Source organism: Engystomops pustulosus, chromosome 4 (assembly GCF_040894005.1).
Source record: "Engystomops pustulosus chromosome 4, aEngPut4.maternal, whole genome shotgun sequence".
Classification (NCBI taxonomy): Eukaryota; Metazoa; Chordata; class Amphibia; order Anura; family Leptodactylidae; genus Engystomops; species Engystomops pustulosus.
In genome coordinates, this window is record NC_092414.1 from 121,756,143 (window position 1) to 121,778,524 (window position 22,382).

General features: G+C 40.4%; 1 protein-coding gene and 1 long non-coding RNA gene across 15 annotated transcripts in view; one reads left to right on the forward strand and one right to left on the reverse strand.

Annotated features, from left to right (window-relative positions):
- CACNA2D1 (calcium voltage-gated channel auxiliary subunit alpha2delta 1) overlaps positions 1–22,382 on the reverse strand; it is a 472,576-nt gene that overhangs the window by 215,471 nt on the left and 234,723 nt on the right. For all 14 annotated transcript variants that reach the window (XM_072147264.1, XM_072147265.1, XM_072147262.1 and 11 more), the window contains one exon: positions 10,878–10,922. In XM_072147264.1, coding sequence (XP_072003365.1) covers positions 10,878–10,922 — 45 coding nt within the window. The remainder of the gene's footprint in view (positions 1–10,877; positions 10,923–22,382) is intronic.
- The window catches only part of LOC140127063 (uncharacterized), a 162,463-nt gene that overhangs the window by 134,485 nt on the left and 5,596 nt on the right, over positions 1–22,382 (forward strand). The gene's annotated exons all lie outside the window — the stretch shown is intronic.

The window sequence follows — 22,382 nt, forward strand, 5'->3', positions numbered from 1 at the left end:
GCAATTCCATTTATTATATTTTGTTCTATTCCCTAAGAAGAATGGCTTGACCATTAAATATTCTTTTACCTCGTGTTACCCCATCATCTTCATAAACCGTAAGCTCTGGCGAGCAGGGACCTCACTCCTGTTGTTCCATACAAATGTTGTGCTCTGTTACATTACATTTGTATTTGTTTCCTATGATTTGTAAAGCGCTACGGAATATGATGGCGCTATATAAATAAAGATTATTATTATTATTATGGAGGCAGTGAACTAGTAGTAGATTAAAGGTGCTGCAGTTAAAACTATGTTAGTTGGATCTTGGGATGGAGCTGGCGCTCCGCAGCCAGGCGAGCTTTCGCCAATCCAAGCCCCTGTCTCTAGGCTACTCCCCAAACAGCACTTCTAAGAACCTTTTGTATAAGATCAAGTGTAGTAGCGTTCTTATAAGTTTGGGATATGGCGGGTGAGGGGAATGTAAACAGATGCGCAAGAAGCGCTGAAATAATATTGGTAAATGATAAAAGTTTATTAGTATATTTTGTGGATAACACAGCTGGGTGGCGACAAAGTTAACAACTTTGATGTGGAATCCATGAAAACAACCCAAATTTCTGCCTGACACACCTCGTTTGATAAAGGGACGATGTATGGAGGCAGCTATATGGACGACTTTTGGAGGTAGCAATGGAGACAACGTGTGGAGGCTGCTATGGAGACAATTTAATTTGGATAGTGCCTGTATGTGGCAGTCCCAAAAATTTTTCAAACCAGAGGAGCAGGTAGGTGGCCCTCCAGAAAAATAGAATAGATTGAGTGCCTGTATGTGGCAGTCCCAAAAAGTTTTCAAACCAGAGGAGCAGGTAGGTGGCCCTCCAGAAAAATAGAATAGATTGAGTGCCTGTATGTGGCAGTCCCAAATATTTTTCAAACCAGAGGAGCAGGTAGGTGGCCCTCCAGAAAAATAGAATAGATTGAGTGCCTGTATGTGGCAGTCCCAAAAAGTTTTCAAACCAGAGGAGCAGGTAGGTGGCCCTCCAGAAAAATTGAATCGATTGAGTGACTGTATGTGGCAGTGCCAAAAAGTTTTCAAACCAGAGGAGCAGGTAGGTGGCCCTCCAGAAAAATTGAATAGATTGAGTGCCTGTATGTGGCACTCCCAAAAATTGTTTAAAACAGAGGACCGGGTCGGTGGCCCTCCAGAAAAATTAAATGCATAAAGTACTATAGCTAGAGCCAGTGGGCCCTGTCAAAAAATAGCCAGTTTCCTCTGCTTTACTGTACAAAGAGGAGGAGAAGGAGGAAAATGAGGAGGAGGAGGAGTGGATCAATTATTCAGGTTGAGCTTCCTTCACCTGGTGGAGATTGGAAATTATGAGAAATCCAGGCTTTATTCATCTTAATAAGCGTCAGCCTGTCAGCGCTGTCAGTCGACAGGCGTGTACGCTTATCGGTGATGATGCCACCAGCTGCACTGAAAACCCGCTCGGACAAGACGCTAGCGGCAGGGCAGGCAAGAACCTCCAAGGCGTACAGCGCCAGTTCGTGCCACATGTCCAGCTTTGAAACCCAGTAGTTGTAGGGAGCTGTGTGATCATTTAGGACGATGGTATGGTCAGCTACGTACTCCCTCACCATCTTTCTGTAAAGATCAGCCCTACTCTGCCGAGACTGGGGACAGGTGACAGTGTCTTGCTGGGGTGACATAAAGCTGGCAAAAGCCTTGTAAAGCGTACCCTTGCCAGTGCTGGACAAGCTGCCTGCTCGCCTACTCTCCCTCGCTACTTGTCCCGCAGAACTACGCACTCTGCCGCTAGCGCTGTCAGAAGGGAAATACTGTTTCAGCTTGTGAACCAGGGCCTGCTGGTATTCATGCATTCTCACACTCCTTTCCTCTGCAGGGATGAGAGTGGAAAGATTTTGCTTGTACCGTGGGTCCAGGAGAGTGAACACCCAGTAATCGGTGCTGGAATAAATTCTTTGAACGCGAGGGTCACGGGATAGGCAGCCTAGCATGAAATCTGCCATATGCGCCAGAGTACCAACGCGTAAGAATTCACTCCCCTCACTGGCCTGACTGTCCATTTCCTCCTCCTCCAACTCCTCCAACTCCTCTTCTTCTGCCCATACACGCTGAACAGTGAAGGACTCAACAATGGTCCCCTCTTGTGTCTCGCCAACATTCTCCTCCTCTTCCTCCTCATCCTCCTCCACCTCCACCTCCTCCGATATGCGCTGAGAAACAGACCTAAGGGTGCTTTGGCTATCAACAAGGGAATCTTCTTCCCCCGTCTCTTGTGACGAGCGCAAAGCTTCCGACTTCATGCTGATCAGAGAGTTTTTCAACAGGCCAAGCAGCGGGATGGTGAGGCTGATGATGGCGGCATCGCCACTGACCATCTGTGTTGACTCCTCAAAGTTACTCAGCACCTGACAGATATCAGACATCCACGTCCACTCCTCATTGTAGACTTGAGGAAGCTGACTGACCTGACTACCAGTTCTGGTGGAAGTTGACATCTGGCAGTCTACAATGGCTCGGCGCTGCTGGTAAACTCTGGATAACATGGTCAGTGTTGAATTCCACCTCGTGGGCACGTCGCACAACAGTCGGTGAGCGGGCAGTTGGAGGCGGCGCTGCGCTGCCCTGAGAGTGGCAGCATCTGTGCTGGACTTCCTGAAACGCGCACAGATGCGGCGCACCTTCGTGAGCAAATCTGACAGATTGGGGTATGTCTTGAGGAAACGCTGAACTATCAGATTTAACACATGGGCCAGGCATGGCACATGTGTCAGTCTGCCGAGTTGCAGAGCCGCCACCAGGTTACGGCCGTTGTCACACACAACCATGCCTGGCTTCAGGTTCAGCGGTGCCAGCCACAGATCAGTCTGCGCCGTGATGCCCTGTAATAGCTCTTGGGCGGTGTGCCTTTTATCGCCTAGGCTCAGCAGTTTGAGCACCACCTGCTGTCGCTTAGCAACGGCACTGCTGCTGTGCCTAGAGCTACCGACTGATGGCGCCGTGCCCACGGATGGTAGTTCGGAGGAGGAGGTGGAGGAGGGGTGGGAGGAGGAGGAGGCATAGTAGGCCTGAAACACCTGGACCGAGGTAGGCCCCGCAATCCTCGGCGTCGGCAGTATATGACCAGCCCCAGGGTCAGACTCGCTCCCAGCCTCCACCAAGTTAACCCAATGTGCCGTCAGCGATATATAGTGGCCCTGCCCGGCAGCACTCTGTGCCTAGACTGTGCCTAATTGAAATCCAACCCCTACTAAATTTTCCCACTTCGGTCTTTGCAATGGATATGTGCGTCACTAAGCGCAAAACACAGCGGTCGCAAGTCTCACTACAAATTGCTCACAATTGGCTAGTAGATGCACTGCAGCAAGTACAGCCACCAGCAGATCAACCAGAAATCAAATATATAACGCTACTGTAGGCGTAAGCCGTTTGGATTCTCCTATGGCTATTTTCTAGCCAAGTATGAAAGCACACTACTATGCCAGATGAGATGACGCTGAGTTATTAAACAAAATAAACGTAAAATAAAAAAGGACAAATGGCAGACTGTGCCTAATTGAAATCCAACCCCTACTAAATTTTCCCACTTCGGTCTTTGCAATGGATATGTGCGTCACTAAGCGCAAAACACAGCGGTCGCAAGTCTCACTACAAATTGCTCACAATTGGCTAGTAGATGCACTGCAGCAAGTACAGCCACCAGCAGATCAACCAGAAATCAAATATATAACGCTACTGTAGGCGTAAGCCGTTTGGATTATCCTATGGCTATTTTCTAGCCAAGTATGAAAGCACACTACTATGCCAGATGAGATGACGCTGAGTTATTAAACAAAATAAACGTAAAATAAAAAAGGACAAATGGCAGACTGTGCCTAATTGAAATCCAACCCCTACTAAATTTTCCCACTTCAGTCTTTGCAATGGATATGTGCGTCACTAAGCGCAAAACACAGCGGTCGCAAGTCTCACTACAAATTGCTCACAATTGGCTAGTAGATGCACTGCAGCAAGTACAGCCACCAGCAGATCAACCAGAAATCAAATATATAACGCTACTGTAGGCGTAAGCCGTTTGGATTCTCCTATGGCTATTTTCTAGCCAAGTATGAAAGCACACTACTATGCCAGATGAGATGACGCTGAGTTATTAAACAAAATAAACGTAAAATAAAAAAGGACAAATGGCAGACTGTGCCTAATTGAAATCCAACCCCTACTAAATTTTCCCACTTCGGTCTTTGCAATGGATATGTGCGTCACTAAGCGCAAAACACAGCGGTCGCAAGTCTCACTACAAATTGCTCACAATTGGCTAGTAGATGCACTGCAGCAAGTACAGCCACCAGCAGATCAACCAGAAATCAAATATATAACGCTACTGTAGGCGTAAGCCGTTTGGATTATCCTATGGCTATTTTCTAGCCAAGTATGAAAGCACACTACTATGCCAGATGAGATGACGCTGAGTTATTAAACAAAATAAACGTAAAATAAAAAAGGACAAATGGCAGACTGTGCCTAATTGAAATCCAACCCCTACTAAATTTTCCCACTTCGGTCTTTGCAATGGATATGTGCGTCACTAAGCGCAAAACACAGCGGTCGCAAGTCTCACTACAAATTGCTCACAATTGGCTAGTAGATGCACTGCAGCAAGTACAGCCACCAGCAGATCAACCAGAAATCAAATATATAACGCTACTGTAGGCGTAAGCCGTTTGGATTCTCCTATGGCTATTTTCTAGCCAAGTATGAAAGCACACTACTATGACAGATGAGATGACGCTGAGTTATTAAACAAAATAAACGTAAAATAAAAAAGGACAAATGGCAGACTGTGCCTAATTGAAATCCAACCCCTACTAAATTTTCCCACTTCGGTCTTTGCAATGGATATGTGCGTCACTAAGCGCAAAACACAGCGGTCGCAAGTCTCACTACAAATTGCTCACAATTGGCTAGTAGATGCGCTGCAGCAAGTACAGCCACCAGCAGATCAACCAGAAATCAAATATATAACGCTACTGTAGGCGTAAGCCGTTTGGATTCTCCTATGGCTATTTTCTAGCCAAGTATGAAAGCACACTACTATGCCAGATGAGATGACGCTGAGTTATTAAACAAAATAAACGTAAAATAAAAAAGGACAAATGGCAGACTGTGCCTAATTGAAATCCAACCCCTACTAAATTTTCCCACTTCGGTCTTTGCAATGGATATGTGCGTCACTAAGCGCAAAACACAGCGGTCGCAAGTCTCACTACAAATTGCTCACAATTGGCTAGTAGATGCACTGCAGCAAGTACAGCCACCAGCAGATCAACCAGAAATCAAATATATAACGCTACTGTAGGCGTAAGCCGTTTGGATTCTCTTATGGCTATTTTCTAGCCAAGTATGAAAGCACACTACTATGCCAGATGAGATGACACTGAGTTATTAAACAAAATAAACGTAAAATAAAAAAGGAAAAATGGCAGACTGTGCCTAATTGAAATCCAACCCCTACTAAATTTTCCCACTTTGGTGTTTGAGGTGGATATGTGTGCCACTAAGAGCTAAACACAACGGTAGCAAGTCCCCCTGCTAATTCCTCACAAAATGGTACTAGATGCAAATAAAAAAAAAAAAAGTAGAACGTTATTGTAGCCCTAAGAAGGGCTGTTGGGTTCTTGGAGAATCACTCCTGCCTAACAGTAAGCTAATAGAACACCCTAACGCTTTCCCTGACCAGCAGCAGCTCTCTCCCTAGCGGCATCCAGACACAGAATGATCCGAGCAGCGCGGGCAGCGGCTAGTCTATCCCAGGGTCACCTGATCTGGCCAGCCAACCACTGCTATCGACGTGTAAGGGTACCACGTCATGCTGGGTGGAGTGCAGAGTCTCCTGGCTTGTGATTGGCTCTGTTTCTGGCCGCCAAAAAGCAAAACGGCGGGAGCTGCCATTTTCTCGAGCGGGCGAAGTATTCGTCCGAGCAACGAGCAGTTTCGAGTACGCTAATGCTCGAACGAGCATCAAGCTCGGACGAGCATGTTCGCTCATCTCTAGTAGATACGCCAATGAATGATAGAAAAGTAAATAACTGTACAAATCCAAAGATATTTTTTTTACAATAAATATTTTGCATATTTCTTTTGTTTGAAATATTTAATAAAGTCACACCAGTACCTGGTTTCTAATGTTTCTCTGCAAATCCAACCTGTTGTGTCAAGCAGCCTGTATATTGTTTTTTCGCTAAGGTAGAAATGGGCTGTTCAAAAACAATCTCTATTTTCAGATGATCTAACAAGAAAGACTGCCCATTGGCTTCTTCTTATTGATGAATCCAGCATTCATAGAGACATCAATTCTGATTGAATTCAATGTTGTTTTTACAACTACATACACCATTTCTAAAGCCCAACTGCACTATAATCTTTTCCCAATAAGAACATAAAAAAATGGAGCAACTTCATTTGTTAATATCTGTCACTTTGTAAATGAAAGCTCCAATGTGTAATATTGTGCAAAGAGTTAAGGCATGCTTCAAGGTAAGAGTGTGGTAAAGGTTTTGTTTTAAATTAACATAATGCTGCGTGAATGCATAAAGACAACTATACCAAATCAACTGTTTGTCTTCAAAGCAGCATCAATTTTTCTAGATACATTCACAGTTTTCTGAAGGAATTACTTTCTATCCTGTGAGATTCCAATAAAAATCATCATGGGAGACTTTAACATATGTAATAATACCCCCATATTGCCTCCTGCCTCTCAGCTCTTATCACAAACTACCTCTCTAGTTCTTTAACAACTTTCTTATACTCCCACTCATAATGAATCTAATTTTTCCTTTACAGTTTCAGACCATAGGCTTCTTTGTTTACCTGTCAATAATACAGTCAATAATCTCAGAATCTGTCAAACCCATTGTATTTACTGCAACTCACATGTCATTGACCCTCACCACGTCACAGAAAATTTGTGGTCTTCACTGTCCCCCATCTCCTCCTTTTCCTGGCACAACCTGCTACTAACCATTATAACCTTATTTTCAAAGGAACCCGAAATGAGATGACACCGCTTTCTATCTAAAATTTTTAATGTTGAAGCAGGGAACCTTTGCACATGTACCAAACCCATTTCCTTTGGCAATGCTCCAGCAGGTGACAGCGTATGGCTGTCTTCTAGGTATGTCCGTTTGAAGATTCTCAGCTATAAAATTAGTACTCGATTCCTGAGTCCATTTGAAGTACTGAAGCACATCAATCCTGTGGCGTATACGCTTTGCCTTCCTTCCACCATGCGCATCCCAAACTCCTTCCATGTCTCCATCCTGAAACCAGTCATCTTGAACCGCTTCTCCCGACATCTAATTCCTCCCGCTCCTGAGGCTGATGCAACTGATATCTATGAGGTAAAGGAGGTCCTGTATATGAAGTCAGTCAGAGTAAAGTGGTTCTTTCTTGTAGACTGGAAGGGGTTCTGGGAGCCTGAGGACAATATCCTGGACCAGGATCTCCTGCAGAGATTTCTCCAGCCCAAGAAGAGGGTAAGGCTGAAGGAGGAAGGAGGGGGGGGGTTGGTACTGTCACGGATGCTCGTGCAGGTTACGCCGCTCTTTCCGTGCCTGATTCTGGACCTCGGGCCATGTGCACGCGTCCCCGTCTGCTAGGGGGCACGAACCAGCTTCAGAAAATTTAAAGTGCCAGCGCACCGTTAATTGCCGCTGGCCATTTCCCAGAAATCTGTTCCCTAGAGAAAGCTGTGTTCCATGCTATGTGCAGATATTGTGATTTTCCATTGTGACCCCAATTCCGTTCCTGACTACACATCTCCGCTACCTGTCTCGACCTCCTGCCTTTCCCCGACTACTATGCCTTGGCCGTACCGCATACAAAGTCGGAACTGTGGAACGACCTGGTGGTACCACGGCGCAACAAGTCCAACCTGTTTTGCGGCGGGCTTTTGTGAAAACCGGGTACCACTTAGACCCCAGTCCCAGGTGCTTATTTCATCATCCGTGGTACAGAGGAACCACTACCACTTATCCTGACACAAATGCATTGTAGAAGCCAAAATGTTTTGGGTCTCGGTCACAATTGTATTTTAAAAATGTTGGGTTGTCATAAGAACCAGGATTAACAATGAAGCTTCATTGCAGATACCTCTGATAACTGTTATAGCTGTTTATTGTAGCTTAGGACTAAAGTACAGCAAATTACCAAAATCCAGAGATCCGTTTGTAACTAGGGGTCGTCTGTAAGTCAGGTGTTCTTAAGTAGGGGACCGCCTGTAATTTAGGTAAAAAGTTTCCTCAGTGTCAAGGGGTTAGTAACGTATATTGTATGGTAATTGAAATGTATCTAATATAGGCTTGGAGATGCTATAGATATTATATATTATATTAAAATTATGTAGACTATACATGGTATGGATTATGAAACCACCCATAGCCTCCAAACGCTCATTAGTACATCCTAAAAGCCTTTGAAAGTTTAAAGGATAAATTAGGTCAGAGAGATTTTGGTTCATCATTTATGAAATTGCAAAATTGCAGCATATTATCATTAATAGTGTATTATAAAATTGTTTTTCATCTTTGACAGATTTATAGCAAACAACATAACAACAAGAATTTACCTAAGCCTAGTGTGAAGCATTGCCTATAAAAAAAGAGTATTCTGAAAATGGAGAAATCCATAAATAAGAAAAATTCAGTTCAAATGGTTTACAGTTGGATTCTTTAAACTTGTAATAAAAAATTCAACTTGATAAATGGTCATTGCTTCACAACACAGACATCAAGTTCTCCTTTCCCTTCAATACCAGGATTTCAAGAAGCCAGTCACTGCTCATTACTCCATCAATCAGTGTCAATGCACTTTACCCAATCTACTTCACCTGATTTTAGAGATAGCAGAGCCTCTGCACCACTCTCTCTGTCTCCCTGCAGGACCTTGAATGATGTCAGAAGCATGTGATCAATCACATGCTTCCTGCATGACTGATCCAGGCAATGGGGCCAGTGGATGGGACTTGGTAGGAACTGTGCAATCCAAGATATTCATTCATTGTGGAACAAATTGTTTGCATTTCAATGATTTCTTATGGGAAATCTTGCTTTGATATCAGAGCATTTTGGAATAAAAAACACATTCCCAGAGTGAATTATCCTCAAAATACAAGGTCCCACTTTATCAATGCAAACTAAAAACATACAGTATATTTTTAGAATATTTAAAATGTTATAACTCACTATCCAAAATCCAAACGACATCAGCTTTTAGTTCTAGTTTTTCACAAGGACATTTAACCTTCCAGCTTAGATACAGTATATTTAATACTCCTATGCTTGTAACCACTATGTTTTAGAATTAATAAAATATCAGTAAATTTAAGTGTATTTCCAGTAGACATTAAACTACTGTTCATATGTTAGAGAGCTGAAGGGATGCTGCAGTGGAGGAGGGGTTGTATAATGTTACTCTTCTTTCTCCAATCAGAGGCAGACTGTGCTAGAGAAGCTTCTGTGTATGTGCAGAGTGCCATCTCATATGCTCATCTATTGGCCTGTCCGCTGCACACATATGGGGACATGTATGTGTATGTTTGTCTCATTTTTGTGACTTTTCACTGCAACTTTTGCTGTCGTTTTTCAAGTACACCTTGGTCTGCAACTTGTGCAGTGTGCCTTGTGTACCTTTATTTTCCAGATGTTTTGTGCAATTTTCTCTTATGTATCACTTTTTAATTTATATTTGCGACTATTCCAGGGCAAGTGCAAAGGATAGATTTAAATGATTAAAACATGTAAATTGGAATTATTTCACATGCTTTAAATGTTTAAAATTTTGCCCATTATCCTGTTGGGCATTGAAAGTTTGGGATGTTTTTTAAAATTCATACATTTTTGCTTTTATGTATTGGTTTATTGGGTGAGGTCAAAGATAGTGGTCAAACACATGCATTTTCAAGAACAGACTTGCCTAATTACATTGCTGTTAACATGGTTTTTACCAAAGAAACGTTAATACCATGTTAAAAAACACATTTGTTAGCGCTATGTTAGTGTGTATGTTAACTAAACATGTATCACAAGAAAAAAGACATGATCATACATAAGGTGCAAAAACGACCTTTCAAACTTCTCAATTATACACCAAAGAAAAAAAAACCTAGGATACATGTACCCCATAGTATCATAGTATATAAGGTTGAAAAAAGACTCAGGTCCATAAAGTCCAACCTTTAACAATTAAACAAATGTTTTTTCCCTATATTCTTTGATATTTTTTCTCTCCACAAAGTCATCCAGGCCTCTCTTGAACATATACATAGAGTCCGCCATAACACCCTCCTGCGGCAGAGAGTTCCATAGTCTCACTGCCCTAACAGTCAAGAATCTCTAGACGTAGAGAATGCCCCCTTGTCCTGGTCACAGGCATAACCATAAAAAGATCTTTGGAGAGATCCTTGTACGGCCTGTTCAGGTATTTGCACATTGTAAGGTACATTGTACAGGTACATCAATGAGCATTAAGGAGTTAAATATACCATACTTTATTGTTTACTGGTGTTATGCATTGAGAAATGAAAATTACAACTTGAAATATAATTTTCACTGTAATTAATTTGAAACAAGAATTAAAATAAAAAAAAAACTGCTTTATTGTTATTGGGAGGTTAACAATGAGAAACACAAAAAAAAAATACGAGTCAGTCCTTAATAAACAACTGAAGTTGATTTTCTAACATGACACAATTTAATTAAAAATATAACTCAATCTAAATGTGTAGATAAACTTTAATCTAAAAGGGAATTAAAAAATAACTATTAAAGGATTGTCAATTGAGGATGACAGATATGTGAAAATAGTTACTTACAAGCATTTGATCCTCCTTTGCATTGTAGTAAACTACATCATGGGCCTGTCAAAAAATAAAAAGAGAAGTTACACTTCAACATACTATTCACTTGCATAAAACAACATAAGCTTAACATAATTCCATAATTCAGTTGTTCCTTTTACAGAAAATATATTACTTGGGGAATGAGAAGAAATATGACTTCCATGGAGAACTCAACAGAGGAGATTTATTACTATTGTATTAAAGGGGTTGTCCACTTTCAGCAAATAATTTATATGTTTTAGGCAAGGAAAAGTTCTACAATTTTCCAAAATACGGTTTTTATAAATTCCTCACAGTTGTCTTGATCCCTGCTTGCTGCCCTGCTATAGGAAGCTTCTATGTTTACTTCCACTGAAAAGAAATCTGTCCATGGTCTTGTGATGGACATTCAGGTGCAGAAACTGTTAGTATCACATGGGTATAATTACTCTCTTTGATAATAACGGCCCGTGTACCTATCACATAAGCACGGACAGATTCCTGTCCACTAGAAGTAAACATAGGATCTTCCTAAAGCAGGGCAGCAAGCAGAGATCTAGAAACTGTGAAGAATTGATACAGAAAGTATATTAGTAAATAGAATAACTTTCATTACATACGTTTTATCAATTATTTTCTAAAAGTGGCCAACTTCTTTAAATTTGAAGAGCTTTTGTCCATGGATTTGTTCATTCTTTAATAATAAAGAAAAACAACTTCATTTAACTCCAGCTAACCAATGCTGCCGCTGCAGTGCACTCCCGGGTTTCTGGTATGACAAGCCGCCTGTTTCTGCTATTGCCAATTAGCAGTGACCCTTGCATGATACCCTAGTAATAGAAATCATCATGCTTGTAGTACAGAGCTTCACAGCCGCTGATCATCCTCCATGAAAAACATATTAGATGCTGAATAATAGATTAATAGAAAAGCACATACCTGGCACTGAAAATACCTTTAAGAAATAGCTTATCAATTATCTGATTCCTTCTTGTTTGTTCTGGTTTTTAATTTGAAACTCAAATTTAGCAGAAAAGTTTGTAAAAACTATTGAAGGTGAAAAAATTTGTGGTCATGTACCAACCATCCCGTAACTTAAAACAAGCAATGTGGTTAAGGCTGCAAAAATATACTGCCTGGGTAAAATAAGATAAGTACAATTGATTCACCGACATTGATATGAGTGGGCTCTTATTAATTTTTTTTAAATTACAACCTCCTTTAGAACAGGCAAAGTAACAGGAAGTTGAGCTAAGGTAATCACAGTCGCCCGTGTATGGTCGGCTTACGTTAGACCAATGTGTTGTATGTGATAAACACCCTTCTCTAGACTTTTTGCAAAGTGAAAAAGTTGTCTAAAGCAAATCTAATAAATCTAATTTGTCTAAAACAAATCTAGCACACAACAGGTTGTATTTTGCTAATTGAGTCAAACTGGTTCACAAGAGTGGTTCCTTGAGAAGCTATCCCAGGTTATAAAATGTTGCTGCTGAATTATTAGATTTAAAAGTAGAATGTATAATAAGAAAGTCCTTCTTAATTCTCAAAAAAACCCAGACATTGGGACACCATATGTGTAACTTGTGCACTTACAGGGGTATTCCCACAAAGACAAGATTCTGAAATATACTCAGGATAACAAAATAACACATTCTATAATTCACTGTTATTAACAAAAAATACAGCATTTCACAGGCATAATTTTAACCTGTCTCTATCAGTCCTGATGTACACAATTTCAGTTGCCCCTGGAACTGGCCCTGAATCTTCTGACTTTAGAGTTGGGGGGAACATATTGTTCTTCTGTCTGATGCTGCACTGAGCTCCTCTCTACCTCCAGCCCCCATCCTTGCATTCCAGGACGAGCTCACACAGAGCACAAGTGAGGAGAGAAAAGGTACAGGCAGATAAGGTCTTTATAAAGAGCAGGGGGAGGGAGGCTCAATATTATGTTATGGCTGAGATGTAGCAGAGCTGAGAATGTTTTATGCATCTCATGGATCTCGTCATCTCATCATCTCTGATCTGTCTCATCTCTCTTTCTATGTGTCAGATACTAGTATAATGTTCAGAAGCTAAATGAAAGTGTATATAAACCTGCACTCCGATAATCTAACCACGTTGTCAGCACACAGCATCTCATAGCATGTCTGCTTAGAGAGTCCCTGCCCATACTCTGGAATTTTACACTGATCAGACCAGGGAGTAATAGGAGCAAAAAACGCAATAAAACTGAGCAAACTTGTAGAGTAAGGGGTTAAAATGGATCTTTATTGTGTAAACATCACCTTTAAGACACATCTTTTTCCTTTCAATTAGAACCCATTTAAAGAGAAGTACATGAGAATAAGAGCTAGTAATTTTATGACTGACAAGTGACAAATACTTTTAAAAAATGATGGGTTCTAAACTTAATTATGTCCCTATATATTGAAAAGGGGTTTGCCCATTAAAGAAAGTTCTTAAATTTTAATCCTCTAGTGATGTTTACAAAAATAAAGATAAAGAAAATTTGAGAGTGTGGTGGGCACTAGATGAGCAGAGAGAATGTGTTATTTAGTTATCCTGGGTATATTTAAGAGTCTGGATTGTGAGAATATCCCTTTAACAGAGCTTCCTAAACTGTCCAGACAGGACTAATCAACCTGAGCTGGATGACTCACAAATAGCAGGGGATGGTGCAGCGATTGATTACTTCTGCCTGTCAGGGACAACACAGTGATTACATCATTCTCTGTAGCAATGCATAATTATTGTAAGAGAAGTAGCGCCGAGCCCCAGCACAGAAATCTGCTGCTTGAGGCAAGATACTCATCTCGCCTCATGGCAGATACGGCCCTGACTGGGGGAGTGCTAAAAATGGGTCTCCTGGTGTCAGGTTCCCTTTAAACTTTAGGTGTATTTTATATACAATTCTGTACAGTTTAGTTCATATTCAATAGAAAAAAAATACCAAGTGCAAAATTACATTACCTGTTTCATATTAATAAAGAAACCTTCTCTAAAAACTGCACAGTGAAACCTTAAGTCCCTTTTATTTAACACATCTCTTCCATTATCTAATGGAACTGCTATCAAATAAATCCAACATTTCCACTTTAATAATTATAAAGCGCATAGTTCAGATATGAATTCCTCAATGTTAAGAAAACTGTATTATTTGGTCACTGAAATTACTTTATTACATCCAATACAATTAAATGTCTCAATTGTACAGGTTCAATGGAAAATAATAGAAAAGTAAAATACAACTAACAGCAATGTCCCAGCAAATATATCAAGACCAAAATCTTTTCAATGATAAAAGTATATGATGCTGAATAATTCAATAGACATTCACCTCAATGGCACGGAGAAAACCTTTAAAAATAGGCTATCTCTAATCTGATGCCTTCTCTTTTTCTTCTCTGGTTTTTAATTTGAAACTCTATTTTAGCAGAAAAGGTTGGGAGAATTCTATATAAGCAAGGAAACAGCATAGGGAATTGTATTTACTTGTAAAGCCAAGGACCAGCAGCTTCATTCTATTCTTCTATTAGGTGCAAATATCTTTCTTACTATTACTAAATCATAGGACGGCTAGGGATATAATGCATTGCACATATTTAAAGGGAACTTGAACCCTTCCAAAGATCATACAGAAGATAGTCAGAAGCAATCATTTTGTTTGTCATTTTAATATTTTATCTTTATCATTGTATCAGCTAGGTTTTAGGAATACCAAATTGATATTATCCTGGAACTGATACAATAGAGTATATTCATTAGGGAATGGTGTCTACACTATCCGAATAATCAAGCAGAAAAGGTATCTTCTAGAAATTAGTGTAAACACTAAAATTCTGTGCTTTTTTCTCCAGTAAAATGTTCTTTTTGTTCTAATCTGCTATTTTCCATCTGAAATACTTTCTTTGCGCTTTTGCAAACCAGAATGTGACAGTGTTTTATCTTTTTGTGTGACATTTTTGCTAAATTATTAGGCAAGCAGAATTTTTATATTTTTGAACAATTATGGTTCTGTGGACCAGTGAAAAAGGTTAAAAAAATTAAGATTTAGCTTTTCTTAGGAGAATATATATGTGTTTGTAATTTCTGGGTGAGAAATGGATAGTATATAGCAGTGATGGCTAACCTATGGCACTGGTGCCAGAGGTGGCACTCAGAGCCCTTTCTGTGGGCACTCAGGCCATCACCAGAGATGACTCCAGATATCTTCCTGCAGTCCCAGACAGCCCAGGACTTGCTGTGCACAGAGCTATATTAAAGTGACAGATCTACCTGGGACTATTTTCTGCTTTATTGGTGCCTCAGGGGCTGGTATCAATGAAAACTGTGACAGAGAAGGGAGTATAAATCACAAATTACATTTCTGTGTTGGCACTTTGCGATAAATAAGCGGGTCTTTGTTGTAGTTTGGGCACTCGGCCTCTAAAAGGTTTGCCATCACTGGTATATAGTAACTGTGTGCAAAAAATGTAAACATTTTGAAATAATGGACATATTAATTAAACTACTTAAAATTCACAAATAAACAAAAAGAATTCAGTGACTGCAATAAGAATCAGTCAAATTCAACAACTAACCTACTGTGTAGCTATCCAGAGATATGTACTGTTTTTCTTCACTTTAAAGGGAACCTACCACCACAAATCTACCTATAAAGGTAGATTGGGTGGTAGGTGGATCAATGGGACGTGAGGATAGCCCTTTTAAGGGCTAATCCTCACGTCCCCACACTTTTTTGATAACTTTTATTAGATATATATTCAAATTTACTTATGCGGCTACTGGGGCGTGGAGTAGCCGCATCTGAGGCTACTTTACCCCTCCTACTCACCATCTTCGGCGCGCAGCTCCGCGTAGCTGCGCGCCCTCATCCGGCGATCCTGCCGTCTGCGCATGCACAGAAGAGCAGGCCCGCGCCGGTTTCGGAGCAGTGACCGCGCAGGCGCAGGCCTGCTCTTCTGCGCATGCGCAGACGGCAGGATCGCCGGACGAGGGCGAAGCCGCGTAGCTGCGCGCCGAAGATGGGTGAGTAGGAGGGGAAAAGAGGCTACCGGGGCGTGGAGTAGCCGCCTCGTGTAACCTCAGATGCGGCTACTCCACACCCCAGTAGCCACATAAGTAAATTTGAATATATATCTAATAAAAGTTATCAAAAAAGTGCAGGGACGTGAGGATTAGCCCTTAAAAGGGCTATCCTCACGTCCCATTGATTCACCTACCACTCAATCTACCTTTATAGGTAGATTTGTGGTGGTAGGTGCCCTTTAAATCTACCATAAGAGGAGCTGACACGTTCTCAATAGAGTTAAGGTCATATTTGGAGGGGGTCTATATCCTTATTTTTTTATTGTTAAGGTCTTGATAAGCTAGCCTTGTAGCGTAGTATTTTAATCCATGTGATGGAGTATTATTTTCTGAAATATAAAGACTGTTCCTTGTGCCAGTGTTTAATAGAAGGGTGTTCTAAAAACTGGAAGTAGTTTTGGGGTTGACTTTTTAGTGCACCTTCCACATAATGTCCATCTTTGTTCAAATAGCCCTTTTCCATTTTTTGTGTCTTGTTTTTTTGTGCTCTACTCCTCTAAAAAAAAAACTCACTCTCCTCCATTCTCTAGATCGAATGTCCATGCATCCTAGACTAAAATCTACAGTCCTTACTTGAGCATTGCATTGCATAGTGATGTTATTAAAGAGGTTAAAGGGAACCTGTCACCGCTGTTTCAAAAAAAAAAACCTGAGACAGATTCCCATAGAGCCCTTTAGTCCTAAGGGCTCCCCTTTTTCATCTTACACCAGAAAAGCAGAAAATTATGTTTTATCCTCTACCTGGTAACTAGGGAGAGCCCAGTGAGTTGAGATGGGTGGATCATCTTGGCTTGAGTCCACGGCCTTCCTCTCTGCAGTCAGCCAGCACACACCTCCATCTTTTGTTTTCTACTCCCCCTGTCTGAGTTCCCGCATTTGCAAGCATGGGCAGTGAGCCGGTGGTTTTCGAGGACCACTGCAATACTTACTGCCTGGGGGTCTTGTGACGTAGGAAAGATAGAGGCATGTGCTGGCTGACGTGCAGAGAGGAAGCCAGTGGACCCGCCCAACTCGACTCACTGGGTTTTCTGCCTAGTTACCAGTTACAGAATAAAATGTAATTTTCTGCTTTTCTGAGCATTGCTGGTGTAAGTTGAAAAAAGAGGGCACTTAGGACTTAAGGGCTCTATGGGAACCTGTCTGAGATTTATTTTTGAAACAGTGGTGACAGGTTCCCTTTAAAGGGGTATTCCCATTACAGCAATTTAATGTTATTGTTTGTATTATAAAAAGTGATATAATTTTCCAATGTACTTTTTGTATCAATTCCTCATGGTTTTCTAGATTTCTGCTTCCTGTCTTTCTATGGAAAGCTTCTATGTTTACTACCAGTGGACAGAAATCTGACCATGGTCACACAGGTGCAAGGGTCGTTATTACCCACAGCTCTGATTGTTCTCTGATACTAATGCGCCATGCACCCGTGTGACTATGGTCAGATTTCTATCCACTGGAAGTAAACATAGAAGCTTTCTATAGAATTACAGCAAATGGGGATCCATGAGGAAAAACCGCAAGGAATTAATACAGAAAGTATATTGGAAAATTGTATAACTTTTTATCATAAAAACGTTAACATTAATTTGCTGAAATGGTTGGTACATTGTCAACCAGGTCTGCAAAGGTGTAGGGAACTGAAATGTTCAGCACCGTGTCATTATAACTACATGAATCACAATGACAAAATGCAGCCTTATAATGTGTCAAAACTATTGAATGGAATATCAGCCACACAGATAATTTTTGAAAGGCATTATAGCTACTTTGTATATTGGCAGAAGCATAAATGTTTGCATACATCTCATAAAAATTAGATCAAGGAGATTCTATTTGCTATGAAGTTTTTGTGTTAAAAGTATTGATTATTAAAATGTATTATTCAAAATTATTTGAAATTTTAAAAAGAAAACTTGAGAAAATATACATTTTCTTTTCCTATTTTTGATGTTTCCCTCTTAAAAACCTAAAAAATAAAAAATATACTAGCTTTGGATACAGCAATAAAACCTTGCTTGAGTTGCAAGGAAAGAAAAAAAATATTTAGCTTAAGTATAAATTAAAAAAAAAGCTGGCAAAGTGTCATTCAGGTAAAAAAAATTCAATGGGCATTTAGGCATCCGAAGGCCTTGAAAGGGTAAATATTCCATTCAAAGATGTATGAGGGCTTGTTAACATTTTGTACTTCCTAGTGCTTACCATCTAAAATTCCACGCAATGCCTATGACATGGTTTAATTCAGGACAATAGATCGCCGTCCTCAATGAGGTATTGCGGGGTAACAATCTCAGACAACGGGGCTCATTTACTTACCCAGTCCTGACGCGACGTGGTGCATTCTCCAACGAGGATTCGGGTCTTCCGGCAATTCACTAAGGTTGTGAGCCCAATGTCCACTAGGTGTCGCTGCTGTGCCGAGGTCCACTGGAGTTCACCATCCTATTCCTGGTGCATGTAAGTGTGTGTCAAGCGAAACATTTTTTAAAAAAATGACCGTCTTTTTTCCATATCCGTCGGGTTTTCCAACAGCCACGCCACCAATTTCCGTCGCATGCAAGCTTGAGCTGATGCGACACAATCCGATCGTGTGCGCCAAAAACCCGGGGCAATTCGACATAAACTGGTAATTTTCGGGAGCCCTTAGTAAATGTGCCCCAATGTGACAGGATGTCGATAGCACATTACCACCATGTTTGTTCTGTGTAAAATAGCAGTAAAGGGATCAGCCCATGAGCCATTTTCATTCATTCTGAGCCACAGGTTTGCTGCAATATGCAGTTCAATTCCATGGGCACTAACAGGGACCAAATTCACAAAATAAGTGAAGCGGGAATGCAGCCTGACAACGAAAAGTCTGTGCCGGCTTATTTCACTGATATTTTGCCCTTATTTTCATCCGTCAGTGTCCGCTTTCAAATGGTCAATGATCTATTAGTATTGCTAAACCCAAAAACAAACAGAAGTTGATCCAAAACCACAGATGACCAGTAAATGGGATATTTGCATGTCCTCTGTGTTCTGTATCCATTCCTGCTTTTGGCTATCAATGACAAAGATTGAAGTTTGAAATGAATTCAAAGTTTGAAATTTTTTATTCAAATTTGAAGATTAGAGACACTACATGCATCATTCATTATAATTTCCCTAAAATATTATGTCTTTGCCAAAAAAAAACATGCAATTTGGGGTATACAGATTCCCCAAAATGGACACCCTGGGATTGGAGCAGAAATCACTACAGAAACTATGTGGATTTTACACAGATTTCTTTCTATTCACTTCAGCAACAAAAAACTCTGCAATTTAGGATACACAGATTCCCCAAAACGGACACCATAGGACTGTAGCAGAAATCACTCCAGAAACTATGTGGATTTTACACAGATTTCTTCCAAATCACTTCAGCAACAAAAAAGAACTGCTATTTGGGGTATACAGATCCCCCAAAACAGACCCCCTGGGATTGGAGCAGAAATTGCTATAGCACAGTACAGTACAAACAGCTAGACGCTGGAGACAGTACATGCAGTGTGAAATGCCACGATTAGAAATGGCTGCCTGTTTTTACAGGGCTGTGTGCCATCACATAAGCCTGCCAGTCGTCGCTGATTGACTTACAGATCAAGGGTGTTCCTTTCTTCTTTCCAGAGTTCTTTGTCGCATGTAACACATTGTGCTCACACCCATTTTGGTAATAAAGGAGAAAAAAAAATTCATTCCTACGAATCACCGTAAACTTCGGCTTTGTGACAAATCGAATTTTCCCTGAAATTTGGACCGAATCCCACTTTGTTCGAATTGAGTCACCCATCTCTACCAGTGAGCCCTCTACATACTCCTCTTGCCTGTTACGGTGGCTTGAAGCAAGGGGTTAATATAAATAATATAAAATATAATATAAATATAACATATATATTTAACATAGAATGTTTAATCTATAAGACTCAATTTACTGTGATTTGAAATGATAGGTAAGCCTCCTACAAATATTGGAGTATACAATTATAAATTTGCCTAATGGGAAAAATACACTGCGGACACAAGTACTCCTTTTAGGGTCACATGCTGTGCCTTTCTGTCCATACTACTATAAACCTGGTCCCAATTATGACATACATTTCATGTGAGCCAGTTTGTAGTGAGCAGCTGATCTTGGCTGGGGCTACTATTCTTTTTTTATATGTAACTCATTCTGGCCAATCATCCCCCTATAAGACATCATGTTGAATCTAAGAGTAATATAATGTTGATCAGTGTGTGGAACACACATAGATCAACATTAAAATGCGATTTGTAATTTGGAAGATATATTGCCATAGTGCAGGAAGCTAATAAATTGTAATTCCCAGTTAGGCACATATTAACCTATTTTTTAAACAACACTGAATTTAGTTAGCTTTAGTCCCTGTTTGAACACAGCATAGAGAAAACCTAGCATTAATATCCAGGCTTCTATAATTCTTGTCGTATTACATTTGCAAGGTGACAAGCACTAGCCCGGAGCATGCCTTCACGCTTACAAATCAAGCCATGTAAATATTGCTATCCACAGAGAAAAAGTGCTAATTTCAACTGAAAATATATCATTAAAATTAAATTTTAATGGGCTGTGAATGGTTTATAGCATTCTTTTTATGGTGAAAAGTGTTCATGAATATTTGAAAAGAAAATTGAAACTAATATGAATCTCCAGCACGGAAAGAACACAGTGGCAGTGTGATGGCTATAAATACTTTAAGTATGATACTAGTATAAGAAACATGAACAACTATTCTTTGCAAAAATCAAATAATGCATTGCTACTAGTTACAATATATTATATTTAAGGGTATATGCAAGTATTTTTTTTCTGGATGGAAAATGGACAGTTATGTCTCCAGTGCTATCTTTTAGAAGGCAGTTACCAAGAAGTCAACTGTGGTCTTTCAATAAGCCAAATCAATTCTGGAGGCAAATAGCGACTATGTCACAGTACTTTGTCCTTATGTCTTCAGAGTAAGAAACTGGTTTGGCTAGCCATGGATGTAGTCTTCATTGCAAGAGTGTGTAGATTTATGGTTCATGATTGTTCAACAAAGGATTCTGGGTATGAAATATGGCGTTAACAAACAAAAATATTGAGTTAAAACATTTACCACTGATATAAATCTCAGTTCTTAAAGAGAAGCTGTCACTCACATTAACCCCCAAAAACGAAATATATTTTCATAACCTGCCATTAGAAAGCATTGCCCCTAAACAATCAGGTCCTAATGCTGTATGCAAATGATGTGAGATGGGTCCAATGAGTCATTATCATATTCAGCAGTCCAGATTATTCATGAGAGTAATGCACTGACACACCTCGAGTGCTTGGCTGACAGTCTGTATAATGATGTGACAATCCTTGGGCTGGTTTTTCTATTTGCCTCCTGGTTCTGGCGGCCATGCCCCCAGCATGCCTGTGTGTGTGTATGAGATACTCCTATAAACATGACTGACGGCCTGTATAATGATGTGACACTTCTGGTGCCGGCTCCTCTATGTGCTCCCTGGTTCTGGTGCCCCCTGCAACCTGTGTGTGTATGAGATACTCCTATATACATGACTGGCAGCCTTTATAATGATGTGACACTCCTGGTGCTGGCTTCTTTATATGCTTCCTGGTGCTGGTGGCCACACCCACTGCAGCATGTGTGTGTATGAGATACTCCTATACATATGGCTACATCCTGTATAATGATGTGACACTCCTGGTGCTGGCTCCTCTATGTGCTTCCTGGTACTAGCTGCCATGCCCATTGCAGCCTGTGTGTGTATGAAATACACCTATATACGTGACTGATAGCCTGGATAATGATGTGATGTATAATGAAGTAATGGCTCATCTGTGTGCTTTCTGGTTCTGGCTGCAACACCTTCTGCAGCCTGTGTGTGTATGAAAGACACAACTACGACAGGATGCAGAAATGTGTATAGGAGAACACAGCAGGTACTTGCCTAGCTGACGTCTAGCTGATGTCTGTGTCTCTCACATTACACACAGACATGAGCAGGGGTAGGAGTAACAGGGGTGACATCACTTTCTCTCTCCATGTACCCAGCTTCATTTGCATAATAAAGAAAATATGATCTTAGAATGGTTAATGTATAAATTACCTAGATAAAGACTGGGATGGAATCCTTATGAACTGCTCTAACAGGGAGTGTTAACTGGTATCCTTTATGTAGTCCTCTTCTCAATTCGATTTGATTCATTACTGCCACAGTTATATCTGGGTTATATCTACCATATGAAAATGTATAGTTAAAAAATACTTTCAAAATATATATGGTGATATACTTTTAAATTTATGTTGGTCATGTCTTATATGAAGGCTTCAACCATGAAGGAAGAAACCAATATGAGGAACAAGGGAGTAAAAAGTTGTG